The sequence below is a fragment of the Stenella coeruleoalba genome (genome assembly GCF_951394435.1).
Source record: "Stenella coeruleoalba genome assembly, chromosome: 12".
Classification (NCBI taxonomy): Eukaryota; Metazoa; Chordata; class Mammalia; order Artiodactyla; family Delphinidae; genus Stenella; species Stenella coeruleoalba.
The window spans coordinates 43,069,797-43,083,865 of NC_137158.1; the positions used below are offsets into that span (position 1 = coordinate 43,069,797).

General features: G+C 42.3%; 1 protein-coding gene across 4 annotated transcripts in view; it reads right to left on the reverse strand.

Moving 5' to 3' along the window:
• The window catches only part of FYN (FYN proto-oncogene, Src family tyrosine kinase), a 211,801-nt gene that overhangs the window by 37,658 nt on the left and 160,074 nt on the right, over nt 1-14,069 (reverse strand). For 3 of the 4 annotated variants that reach the window (XM_079939934.1, XM_079939932.1, XM_079939933.1), the window contains 4 exons: nt 8,867-8,965; nt 4,790-4,893; nt 3,654-3,803; nt 878-1,042 (listed from right to left, as the gene is read on the reverse strand). In XM_079939934.1, the coding sequence (XP_079796060.1) occupies nt 878-1,042; nt 3,654-3,803; nt 4,790-4,893; nt 8,867-8,965 (518 nt within the window). Of the gene's footprint in view, nt 1-342; nt 499-877; nt 1,043-3,653; nt 3,804-4,789; nt 4,894-8,866; nt 8,966-14,069 lie in introns of all 4 variants that reach the window. The other variant, XM_079939935.1, reaches the window with a different exon arrangement.

Genomic DNA, 14,069 nt, shown 5'->3' on the forward strand with positions numbered 1-14,069 from the left:
CCCCTTGCCCATGGTTAATCAGCTAGAAAAGCTTCAAATCCAGGCTATTGAGCAAAAAAAAAGTCCATGGTCTTCCCTTGTATTAGCCCAGCTATAGAATCTTACCTTCCCACATCTGAGGAAAAGGAAACACCAGAGTCTTATTGTACTGGTTTCCTGTTCTGTGCGTACCTTAATTAACCACATGAAGTAGGATAGAAGGGTATAATCTGGATGGCCTGTGCCCGTCTAGCTATCCAGGTTAAGCGACTTGGTCCCAATGGCTGTATATGTTTTTGTTTAAAACTGTTCTTTTAACTGGCTTTGAGATGCAGCCAAAACAAAATGTGCCCTCTGCCTTACCAAGCCACACTTCAGCGAAACACCCCTGACCCAGCTTCTTCTCCAGAAACAAGGAATCACGTGCAACTTCCCAAGCATCTTTAGCCAATCCAGAAGTTTGTGGGGTACAACTCGATGCAATCACAGTTAAGTTAAAACACAAACCATCAGCTTTCTCTACAGGAAAGGGAATTAATAAAGAAAACACAGTCCTTATAATCCATAATCATGCATGCACTAGGAAAGATGGGAGGTGACGTGCCCTTCAGGGTGACACCGAGTTCATTTCACAAACATTTGCAGTTGGAAATGAAGGCATTTGGTGCAGGCTAGAATATTCCTTGTAGCATTTACTGGTTTATGAATTGAGGCTCATATAGTAGTATCATTTGAGCCATTTTCCAATCTTGACCAGAATTCTGAAATCAAAATCAAAATTATTAGTAATTCACATGTTCCTCTTGGCCAAAAAGTCTTTATTTTCACCTTCCATCTTTGATGTTTGGGACTTCCCAAACAAGAAAGCTAGTAATAGAGTAATGGAGTCTCAGCATACCCATCCATACTTCCCCAAACTGCCCATTTCCCAGTCTCTTGATCAACTGCAGGGATTCTCGAGGGATTTCCCAGACATCTTTGGTTTTGACAGATAGATCGGTAAGCCTTGGCATCCCTTTGTGACAGGGAACTACTAGGCGGCAGCAGAGGCCTGCGGCTCTCTCTGGTGGGGCAGGGACAGCAGCAGGAGGGGAAAAGAAAAGCAAACACGTGAAACAACACTTACAGGTGCACAAACCCAGCCAGCACACAGCGTTACTCAAAACAGTGCTATGTCAGCAGAGAACTACACACGTCTTGGAAGATTAGACACCACACGCTGAAACATGTTTGTTGGAGGTAGAATAGAGGACGTTTTATATTTGGATGACTGCATACCCCCAGGTCTAATAGAGTCTATATGTATATACAGATACAGACCGCTTTGGTTTCTGTGCTCACTGAATAAGAAAAATGTTTTCAGCCCAACGTGCTAATAACATGGCTTCCGGAACTCTGCAAATACCTCCGCTGATTTCAAAAGGCACATCTGGACCACAGAATGTCAGCACAACTGTCTTTTGCCCCTGTCTAATATCTAGGGTTTGGGGATTCTCTTTGCTATGAATATACTTAAAATTGTAACTTCAGTACAGGATTCTTGTACAGAACGTTAGACTGTTATAAACTAGTAAGGCTGAAAATTATACCTGGCAAGGGAAAAAAGAGGTCATATTTCTCTAGTGATTTCCTTGGCAGTTTGAACTGACTCTATTCTACCAGTCAGAAACTCTTGCTTTTTTGATTATTTTCCCTTAAAAAAATCTTTATAACAGTCTCCGATGTATAATTTAGGAGTCTGGTTTGAAACGAGAAAGAATGGAAACTAAAATTTGCAGAAACTCAAGGATGCGAGAGAACTCTATTTCCTATGAAAAAGAGGAAGGGAAAAAGTCATTATCACTAATAGGTTATTTGGAAGATTTTTTTTCCTTTTTGTCTCTCTCTCTTTAAAGAAAAAGCCTTTTAGAACCTAGCAGTGGTAAGGGAAAATTGTCTAAATGCCCAGTTAAACATCAGTCAGGTGAGAAAGGTGACAATGGATAAGGAATCAGGGCAGTAACAAAAGCTGCAGAGTGCCTGGCTTGAGGCAGACAGAGCCTCACCAGCCATACCCCACCAGAGACCCCTCAAATCCAGGGAAATAAAATGTGGTGTTGCGGCCTTTTCTCCAGGAACCAGCTGCAAGTGCCTTTTTATTCCTTTCTTTTTTGATAGAATCAGGTTCGGAGACATTAAGGCAGGAAATTATTTATGTGTCAATATTTCAAAGGCGTTTTATTGTGTGAGGGAGAGAAAGAGGGAAGAGGAAAAGCCAATATAAAAACAAATCTGTCTCAAGATGGATTTTTTTTGAGATTAAAGAATGTCTATTGCTTTTCATATCCCTTCTCTCCTTCCAGCTTTATGATGTTATTAAGGTGCCCTTTCCAACACAATATTTTCAAATGATCCAAACCCTGGGGATCCAGCTGATGTTTGGCTGTAATGAAATATATTTAGGCATTTGAAAAATCCTTACAACATGCAGGCATTCTGAGTATACCACTTAAGCGCAGGGAGATATTCTGCTCCATTTCTCCCAAGTATTTCATTAGAATCCACATAGACAAAAGATACCCCCTGCCCTAATCAACAAGTACTTCAAGTGTTATTAATGTTTTCATTTGTTCATTACTGCCCAGGATCAACAGATAGACATTTATTGCCATTTTCAAAAAAATGCTTTTTTTTGGTGCTAAAAAATTATACACACATATTGTTAAATGAATGAGCATAGAGCAATAGTTGAAGTCAAGCCATGTACTATTTTGGAGTCTCGTCATTGTCCTGAAGAATAATATAAAATGTATATATGGATCACACAAAAAACTATTGGGTTTAACGGGCCATAGATCTCTATCTGTACATGCATACCCCTATCTATTGGTGTGTACATATTGATATAGTGGGACTGACTTGCTAATCTAGGAAAGAAAGCAATCATCCTAACAACTGCACATAAAACCACCTTCTTTAATAAAATGTACAAATCACACACCTAAATACCTAATAATTGTATGTTTCTAGGAACAACAGACTAGTGGTGATGTCTGGGTGTTAGGACAGAGACTGATCTACTGTTTAAAAGTTTAATTTAATACAACAGCTGTAACAGATTTAGGAGCTGTGGATCATATATGTCTAAGTCTAGTTAGGAAATGGAAGTATTGGTGGGGAAGTAGAACATGATAAATAGATTGCGAAAGTCATCTAGTCATGACAATGAAATGCATGTGCGGCCATTCCCGCTACAGCGCTGAGTGTAAAGTAATGGTAGAAACACAGCACACCCTCTAGGAGGCCCCGTGGAAGTGCTCCCCCGGAGACCACACCCTCTTCCTTTCACAGCTCCTGAATTATATTCTGCAGGGGAACAGGAAGAGATAACTTCCAAGGATTTCAAGATGAAGACAAAAAAACAAACAGCTTTTAAAATTTAACCTGTTGCTTTCTACTTGGGGAACTTGAATGGTATAATCTTTTGACAAACATTTGGAACTAATAATAACTATGGAGGAAAAAACAGTGATAGAACCTATTTGGCCAAGCCCCACCTTGAACGGCTAGCAAAGAAAAGTATTTTCCTAGTGCCTTTGTATATATTCGTTGTACCTCTTTCCCCTTTCCCGCTCTGGGCCCACCCCTACCCTCCAGCATCCAAATGGTTAGCAGTCAGTTAGAATTCAGGTTACCTGAGTAATGTTGTACAAGCTGCTGAAGTGTTTCAAACTGGGCCCGGGTGGTAATATAGTATCCACCGTTGTCAAGTTTGCGAATTTTATAATGTTTGACATGGTCTCCTTTCATATCATCCCAGTCACGAATAGAAAGTGAATAGGCACCTGGGAAATGTGCAAAGCATTAGCAGCTCCAATCATTTTGAGTACCAATTTGTTTTTTGGGTCTCATTTACTTGAGTATTCTGATTAATAATTATCAAGAGGAGACAGACACACACACACACACACACACACACACACACACACACACACACACACTTCCACTCAGTAACATAGGAAGAAAACACCCTTTTCCTGCAAATGTCAGAAGATATTAGCAATAAAATGATTCTACCCTTGAGAAGGAAAGCTCTCTGGCTTTTTCCCTGTGCTACTCTATTCAGCACACTTGTGCTGGTGAACATGGCATAGACCCAACTCCCCCCGGGCAAGATGAAGGGAAGCACAGATGTTCACGGCTGAGATCACTGCCCTAGTCTCCGTTACCCACAGGGCATCACAGAGGCAGGGGTGGCGTGTACTGAAGAAATCTAAGGACTGTTTCTCTAGAACTGAGCTTCCAATTCTTGCTTCAGAACACTTTTCACAGTAGCAGATAACTAGTGTCTGGTATATCAAGCTAGAAGGCCACTGCTTTTTCTTTGGCCCAGCTCGTCTATTGGGTTCTAATGAGTTGTTACATAATGAGAAGGCCAGCAGATGGAGGAAAAGAAGTCCTCAGTTTTGGAAAAAACAAAAGAAATGCAAAAAACAACCTGTGTGATTGGTGCCTGAGGAACTAAGAGTTTCAGAAAATCCTACTTCTAAAGGACTTCTGAAGATTCTATGATCTTGCATGCGTGGAGGAGAGAAGCGGTCCCAGCCCCTGTTTCCGGGGGGAAGGTCTTGGTTTTGAGCCTCTGTAGTCCTTTTGGAACTGTCTGCAGTTCTAGAGCCTGGAGGGGAAACTGAATATAGGACTCTGCTCACAAGACAGGGAGGATATGTGCCATTTAAACACCCTTGTACGTTAGAGATAAGCCTTTCATCCCCTCTGACTAATCCACAGATTTGAATGACAAGCCAAGTTCTTCAACTCGTTATCTTACCTTTGGTGGTTTCACTCTCACGGATAAGAAAGGTACCTCTTGGGTTTCCAAAGGACAAAAGCTGTCGCTCAGCATCTTTTCGGCCAAGTTTTCCAAAGTACCACCTTGAAATGAGATCAAGGGAAGGAAATGTTTTATGACGTTCATTTGCAAAAATGCAACAGCATCAGCTCCTCTGCCCGTGAATCCTCACGTCCGACTCCATCCTTAGCCTCACCCTGTGTCGTTTTCCCTAGCCTCATCTAATTCCCTTTCAATCTATTCCTGATTCCATCCCTAATCCATCTCCTTCACTCCTGAAAAACGATCAGATTTGAATTGCAGGTTATTTTTCTTCCCTCCAGAGATGACAGGGACTGGGGGGTTTGTGTTAAAAGTGCCACCCACATGCACAAAAAGAGAAACCCAAGACCCTGTTTTGAAATGGCAACTGCAGGAGACCCTTCCCACGCACCTCTGCAAGACCCTGGATTTCTGAGCATAATTACAACCCTTGGGAAATAACAAAACACAGTCTTAGTGTCTATAAAGATCATTAATCAAGCATTGAAAAAATGTCAGTCAGAATGGACAAAGAACAAAGACACGGTATTTTCAGTAACTTCCTACCTACAGCAACTCTGAAGGAAAATGGTCAAGGCTACCCCTAATTTGAGATGACTGCTGTCCCTGGATGCCTGTTTCTCTTTTCTTCCTGTCCAGCAGGGGTGAGGACTTGGATGGATAAAAGGCATCTGCTGCATGGCGGGGCTGTGACCTGCCGCACGTGAGCTCTAGCACAGCTGCAGGGCCAGCTTACTGCGTACGGTCAACCAGCGTAAACACTTAAAAACAGTGTCACAGATGTGTTCATACTCTCCCTGTAATGACACTCCCGTGCCACTTTAGGAGGCGTCACATCACATCACCTGCCGACCTTCCTTATTCATCGTCACCTCCCCCTGCACCCTCCAGCCCTAAGCACTGCCTGGCACTTGGGTAACGTTTCTGCACCAGGTGCTGAGTGAGCAGCAGGTGCTCCAAGAGCCCTAGGGAGAACTTGGTAGCATTCCATCGGAATCTGTGCACAGGAACAATTTTTAGAATATTTGTCTGTGAAAGGATCCCGTTTCTAAAACGAAATTTCAATTCATTATACTTGTGCATAGCTATGATGTGTTCACTATCAAATTCTTTTGTGAATGAAAGAGCTTCCCTGAAGATAAGAAAAGACACGCTGCATGCCAGCTCCTCAGTGACTTTTAAAGGCACAAGATTGCAACAATCCTAACCTAGTGCTAGGTGGGATAAAGGGAATTACACCAATTATTTGTGAGAAATGACTTTCTGGGTTTGTATCAATAACCCAATTAAAATGCAGTGTAAATAGGAACAGTGATGAAAAGAGAACCACTGGAACAGTGGAGTGTACTAAAAGAATCGTATTTTAAGATAATGGTAGTTAATTGCATATGTAAAACCAAAGGTATTATTTTTAAAATGCTATTTTATTCTTTAAAAACAAAGTACTTAAAAAACCTGACCATTACCTAATGAAACTTCAAAGCTTTTGCACAGCAAAGGAAACCATAAACAAGACCAAAAGACAACCCTCAGAATGGGAGAAAATATTTGCAAATGAAGCAACTGACAAAGGATTAATCTCCAAAATTTACAAGCAGCTCATGCAGCTCAACAACAAAAAAACAAACAACCCAATCCAAAAATGGGCAGAAGACCTAAATAGACATTTCTCCAAAGAAGATATACAGACTGCCAACAAACACATGAAAGAATGCTCAACATCATTAATCATTAGAGAAATGCAAATCAAAACTACAATGAGATATCATCTCACACCAGTCAGAATGGCCATCATCAATAAATCTAGAAACAATAAATGCTGGAGAGGGTGTGGAGAAAAGGGAACCCTCTTGCACTGCTGGTGGGAATGTGAATTGGTTCAGCCACTATGGAGAACAGTATGGAGGTTCCTTAAAAAACTACAAATAGAACTACCATATGACCCAGCAATCCCACTACTGGGCATATACCCTGAGAAAACTGAAATTCAAAAAGAGTCATGTACCAAAATGTTCATCGCAGCTCTATTTACAATAGCCCGGAGATGGAAACAACCTAAGTGTCCATCATCAGATGAATGGATAAAGAAGATGTGGCACATATATACAATGGAATATTACTCAGCCATAAAAAGAAACGAAATTGAGCTATTTGTAATGAGGTGGATAGACCTAGAGTCTGTCATACACAGTGAAGTAAGTCAGAACGAAAAAGACAAATACAGTATGCTAACACATATATATGGAATTTAAGAAAAAAAAAAAAATGTCATGAAGAACCTAGGGGTAAGGCAGGAATAAAGACGCAGACCTCCTAGAGAACGGACTTGAGGTTATGGGGAGGGGGAAGGGTGAGCTGTGACGGGGCGAGAGAGAGTCATGGACATATACACACTAACAAACGTAGTAAGGTAGATAGCTAGAGGGAAGCAGCCGCATGGCACGGGGATATTGGCTCGGTGCTCTGTGACAGCCTGGAGGGGTGGGATAGGGAGGGTGGGAGGGAGGGAGACGCAAGAGGGAAGAGATATGGGAACATATGTATATGTATAACTGATTCACTTTGTTATAAAGCAGAAACTAACACACCATTGTAAAGTAATTATACCCCAATAAAGATGTTAATAAAAAAAAAAATAAATAAAAAAATAAAAAAAAAAAAAAAAAAAAAAAAACCTGACCATTATAAATGTAACTTAAATATACTGTGGGTAGGATCCCAGTTAAGTCAAAGTAATGCTGCATTTTGGTGGTACCTTTTATTCTGAAAGAACACAAAGATGTTTGCAAATCTGCCCTAAAAAAAAGATTCAATACGGATTCCTTTATTCACTGATGATGAAACACACTCACTGAGGGAAAAAAGGAGCTCAGAACCGCTGAGTATTTGAGAGTGGGAAACAAAACCGATCTTCTTAGAGGAAATACAGAGGAATTAAAGACGAGAGAGCAATCCCACTGGGGATCTGGCTGGGGTGTGGAGTCTAATCCTCCCTGCAGTGCTTAAACAAACCCAGGGCATATTAAATATCAGAGCCAAAGCCTGGGCTGCGCGGCTGACTTTTCTCAGCTACCTTTCTGGTAAGTCAGGCCTGCCCCACCGAGCAGGAGAGGCAGGTCCCCAAGGTGTCAGGGGGAAGGCCTGGGTCTCATGTTTGGGAGATCCTGTCCCACCTCTTTTCCCCTCGGTTCAGAGGTTAGGGCCGCTACAGGAGCCATTCTGACAGTTCTCCACTTTGGAAGTGCCTGTGAATCCCCACAGGTCAGGAGGAGGAACCATGGCTGTCCCCTCTAGAATTCCCTCAGCCTATCGACCACCTGCCGAAATTGCCATCAGTGAAATCCTTGGGCTGTTAGTCACGATCTACTATGAAAGAAACCACCCGAGACCTCACATCAAAGCAAAGGACCATTTGACATGCATCACCATAGGATTTCCCGAGTGGTAGGATACACTGCATGTGAGTTACTCCTACCTGCGGTGTGGACAGTATGTCTTTTCAGCACCCCTCTAACATTTCTGATTACATCGAGGAGAAAAAGCTCAAATTGATCTTTAACAATTACTTACACCCTCCCCTTTCTCTCTCTCTCTCCATCCCCCTCTTCTTCCCACCCCTCTCCTCTTTTCTTCAGCAGACTGCAGGCTTAAATCCTTGGGTTGGCAATAATACATGCTCTAGCTAGAATTTCATCACTTTCTTATGGTTATTTCTATCTATGGCAAGTAATATTGGGTTTTCATTTAAGGTACTAATATAAAGTTTCTTCTCAAAATAAATGTTTGTTTAAAAGTGAGCAGGCTTTAAGAAAAACATTAAGTTAATAAGGGTACAAGTATTATCCAGATGTGGCAAAAACCATGGCATAGAGCCTGGGAGACAAGCACTGCCACATCCTCTCACTCCTTAATCGCTCTAGTGAACTACTTCTCCCACTTACACAATGTTAATGGCACTGATTCAGGGCAACTAACTTTAAAAGCAACTAGTTAACTGAAAACAACAAAACATACTCTTCTGCCTGGATGGAGTCAACTGGAGCCACATAATTGCTGGGAATGTAACCAGTCTCTCCAGTTGTCAAGGAGCGCGCTTCCCACCAATCTCCTTCCCTGCAGGGAAAAAAGAGAAACGTAAGTGAGTATGTCGACCATTTCAATGTTTTGCAGTCACAGACTCTGTGTTGTAAGAGCGTAGGACTATCTCCTAGTCATTCTACTACTAGATTTCTCCAAACTCCGACACAGCCTTCTGTGAGGGTCAAATGGTTACAATCTGTGTCAGTGCAGAGAGGAAGCCAGCTTTGTCTCTCATCTCTTGCCTTATTTATGAATTCAGAATGTAGGACCCTGGCCATGAGGGGGCTCTGGTGGGGGAGAGGGCGTTTTGCTTGTTAAGTGTCTCCAACTTACATAGAGAGGAAGGGAAGGGAACTCCGCCCCCCCGCCCCCGCCCCCCGCCTATTTAAGAAAAACATTGTAACAACAACAAAACTGTAATTATGTGAGGTGACCTATGTGTTAACTAATCTTCTTGTAGTAAACATTTCACAATATACGTTTCAATCCATCACATTGTACACCTTAAACTTATACAATGTCATATTTCCAATTATATATCCATAAAGCTGGAAAAAAAAAAAAAAGCATGCACTGCTAATCTGGCTAACAGTCTCTATTTCATCCCCTGTCCCAAGGCGACCAACATCCTGGTACCTCTGGAGAGATGCAAGCCGCTGGCTTTAGCATTATTTTGTCAGCCATTAAATGATTCAAAAGAAAGAAGGAAAGAAAAAAAAGGGAGGGAGGCAGAGAAAGAGAGACAGACAGACAGAAAGACGGACAGCAGACAGAAAGATGGACAGCAGACAGACATTATAGTTGCATATCACCTGAGAAAGGAAGCCTGTTGGGAGGCCCGTTAAGAGATGAATACCTGCCTTGTTTGCTCTCAAGAAAATGGGTAGAAGAATAAAGCGTACAGTAGGTTACGCCTTGCTCAGACACTTTCTCCCGGAGGTTATTTCATCAAGTATTGACAGCACTGCTCTGAGTCTGAAGGGTAGGAGAGGAAGGGTGGGTGTAGCTGTGTGTGTGCAAGTGCAGGCAGAGAACGAAAACTCGCTAAGGGGATGAGAGTCTCAGTCCCACCACTTTGTGTAGCCCAGCGTTCCAGCAGCAGCATGGGCTCATCTGTGGGGCTCTCAGCGCTGCAGGCAGAAGGATGTGAAAGGGGGGTGAGAATACCACTCTCAGCTTGCAACAGATGAATAGATTAAACAGTTAGAGTTCATTTGCTCAGACTCGCATAGCTGCATGTGACAGAGAGCAGGGGAAGAGTGCGTGCCTCTTCCCATCAGCAACGGTTAGCATGTATGTGGGGCTGTAGCTCTGATGCCGACAGTGCTGCAGAGCCCTCCACCGGCCTGCGGTCAGGAGCGCAAGGGGGAAGGGAGGGTGCACTGCCCCTGAGTAGATGGAGACCTCCTAGACTTCTGATCACCAGAAGCCCAGCACCTTCTCTCCTTCCTTTTTTGGTCCTTGAAGGCAACAAGAGAAATCCCAAGCTGTTTTGTTGTTGTGTTTTTTTTTTTAAATCACTTTTTTGCTGGGCTGTGTGTCAAAGCCCTCAGACAGGGAAGACAAATGTTGGCTTTTGGCCCTGGTCAAGATCCTCCCCAGACTGATGCAATTAGGTAGAGGATAACCAGCTTCCATATTAAATGCAAGCCTTACTCCAATGACCCATCCTCTAAAGACTGACTCTGAGCGAGGTGACGATGAGCAATGACTCCATATAGGATTTAACACAGCGACAGACAAATGCGGACGAGCCCACATGTGCTACAGGTGCAGTTGCGGGAAAGCGTCAGGTGGCACGAGTAGCACAGAATAGCTCACAAGGAGACAGGGTGCTGGCAAAGGCTTTAAAACACTATGTTTCAGTTGGTTTTTCAGTCTTTCTTTTGTTACCCTATTAAATTTAAACAAATCAATCAAAAGAGGGAGATGATTTTCCCCAGAAAGTCTTTTATTAATAACCTTAAATTTAGTTTATGTCCAGATTTTTATTATGAAATAATTTATACGTACCAAAGACCGTATGTACAGATGAACACCTGTGAACCCACCCCCCAACTTAAGAACTAGATCCATCCAGCTGTGTGGAATCTACCCTGTGTTGCTCCCCTATCTTGACCCTCTGCCTTTTAGGTTCAAATCATGAAATTAAAAATGCTAACATTTAAACAGTTTGTATTGGGTTCATTTCTACATCCTCCAAAAGAAATACATGCAGTTATAAGTATATTATCTAAGAACATATGTGGAAGTTTGCTTTTTTCTTTAAACACTGCATGCATTTAAGGAAATTGCTTTCGAGCCATTATCTTCATTTTAATGTGGTGACATTTTTACTGCTCTGAAATTCCACTAGATGGAGACATTTCATCATAAAAAATAACCATACCGATCACCTCCAGCCTTTCTTTTCTTTTTTCTTTTCTTTTCTTTTCTCTCTCCCTCCCTCCCTCCCTCCCTCCCTCCCCCCCCCCTCTCTCTCACACACACACACACACACACACACACCCCTGGGAAATCTCCCGAACAGTGAGGAAAATATTAAGTACTTGCAGCAGAGGCTTATTTTTTTTTTACTGCAAGATAACCTTCACTGAGTTAGTTCTAATTGATTTAAATTTTAAAAAAAAAGTCACCTATCAATTTTGGGGTACATGGAAATGTTGTCTGGGGCAGGAAGCCAATGCACTTTGTTGCAGGTTGTGACAGCCCAGTCTTATTCAGGTGACGTGGTATTAATCAAGTTATTTTCATTTCAAATCCAGCATTAACTATCTCATTTTGGTCTTGCCACCTAAATAGTTTAGCACAGATTAGAATCCAACTATCAGACTGTTCGAAAGTCCTGTATCAGGAATTCATGATTTTCTCTTAAGTGACTCCATTAATCTCACAAGGGTTTTCAGTTACTCATGAGAAACTGAGAAAGATAAAATCCTTTTCTCTTTTTTGAGGCCATCCAGGGTCACTTTCTCCATCAAAGGAGCTATGGGGTGACAAGGACACAATGTATTATGTAGTAAAACTCACATGTTGTGTCCAGACAGGCTGGTACAGACTCAAGACATCAAAAAAGCCTTTTAAGCAAATGAATAAATCATTTGTTTAATACACTAGGAGCCCAATTCACCTACAAATAAATAATATACTCTATACAATTTATTCACCTTGATTTAGGAAAACAGGATCTTTACTGTGCTACTTTTTCTTTCTTTACTTGAGTTACTAGGAGTAATTAGTATTATTAAAGCTGCATTCCTTGAAACAGTTCTTACAGTCCAGTTATTTCATTAATTCAGAGTTGGTGAGGTTTTTCTTCAACTGCTATCTTGCTCTGATTCGAATATATGATTTAAGCCCTGCCTCTGGTTTAGAAGAGCGTTTAAGTTTCCGTAACTGCTTCCCCTGTGGTTCTAATGTAAACACTTAGTAAAAGAGCCTCTTCCCAATCCCCAGAGTTGCTCAGAGATGGCTTGTGGTCCCAGGAGCTGGGAGTCTGGAGCCCTGATGGAGCCAGGAAGTGACATTTGCAAACAGAAGTCAGCCTTGATCTATGGAGCTGTGGAGCGTTATTATAAATGCTGGATTCTTTCTAAATTTTGTCACTGCCCATCTTACTCTCATAGGGCATATCCATAACAATTTTGTCAAATGTTTACATGGGCTCTAAACCAGATTTCTTCTTATCACAATGAAAAGAACTTTAAAGGAGTCACTACCCTAGGCAGGGAGCACCACTCCATGCTGTGTAAAATGTCTACTACATTTTAGAGTTGCTGTTTCTAGGTGGTACATCGCTAGTCATGAAATGTGAAAACAGGGAATAAAACAGATGAATTCACATATTCAAAATGGGTCAAGTTTAATAATGTCCAAATTCCCTACACTGAGCCCCTACACCAGGTCCACGAAGGACCTCCCATCCCCACGGTGGGAAGCAGTGCCGTCGGCTCCGGGCATGGGCACACGTGCATTACCACGTGGTTTATGCTGCACTGTGAAACACAAAAGCCAGCCCTGTGGCCTCCAGTTCCTGCCTCTTGACAGGGAAAGGAGCAGGCGGACCCACACTAGGAGGTGTGGCAGCTGCCCCAGGGAGAACACAGCCCTGTCCCTCTCTCTTTCAAGGGATGAGAGCCAGGGGCTGGGAGAGGCACGGGCAGGGGCAAGGAGACACATGCCGTCTGGTTCTGTACGATTGCTTTGTTTTTCCTTCATGATTTTCTCTTCCCTGTTATTACCCTTGACTTCAGGATATTGTGTTTGTTACGAAAACCTTATTTCCATGCCATAACCTTGAAAAAGGGCATTTAAATGGCACGTAGGATGAGAAATTCCACTGGCAAGAAGGAATAACATTAAAGGGATAAAAAGCCTTTGTAATATTGTCTTCTAAGAGAAGAGGGTCAGAGGTTCAAAAGCCTTCTGTAAACATTAATGGCCATGCATGTAAATCATGAAACACAGATTGAGGCAGGTCGGGTCTTCCTCGAATGTTTCTCCAAAACTCCAATTGGAAGCCACTCTAGATCCTGTCCAGACTAACAAAGGAAGAAGTCACAAATTTGGTTTGGGCAAGGACCGGCTTTCCAAGTGCCCTGCAACCCAACAAGTAAATCCATGTGCAGTGTGGAGAAAACCTAAGAAAAGCCATGTATGGTACCTCCTGCTATTCCTTAATTCTTACCTTTTAGAAGTTACAAGTTGATTGAAAAGTTCTAACCAACCTTGGCATTTAGGAAATACTGCATAAAATTGGGAGGGGAAGGAGGGTGTATTTCAGAATTCAAAGTTAGTAGACTCTGACAAGAAGCATTCATCTGAGCATCAAATTAACAATAAGGAATCATAAATCAGAAGATATCAAAGCCAAATCCCCCCTCCCCCATTTCCCTTCAAACCTTCATGTAACTCCAACAGTTCGGTCCCCTCTGATGTGGGCCTTTCCAACACTGAACCTGACACTTCACTCGGGATGCCATCCCTGCATCCCACCCTTGGCTTTGCCACCTGCTAGCTCTGTGCACCCAGGGAGCTCCCTACCCTGAGCCTCTGGCTCCTCCTATGTCAAAAGATGACTATGAGACACACCTCAGACAGTTGCTGTGGAGAGCAAATGAGAATCTTTGCAGCTTAG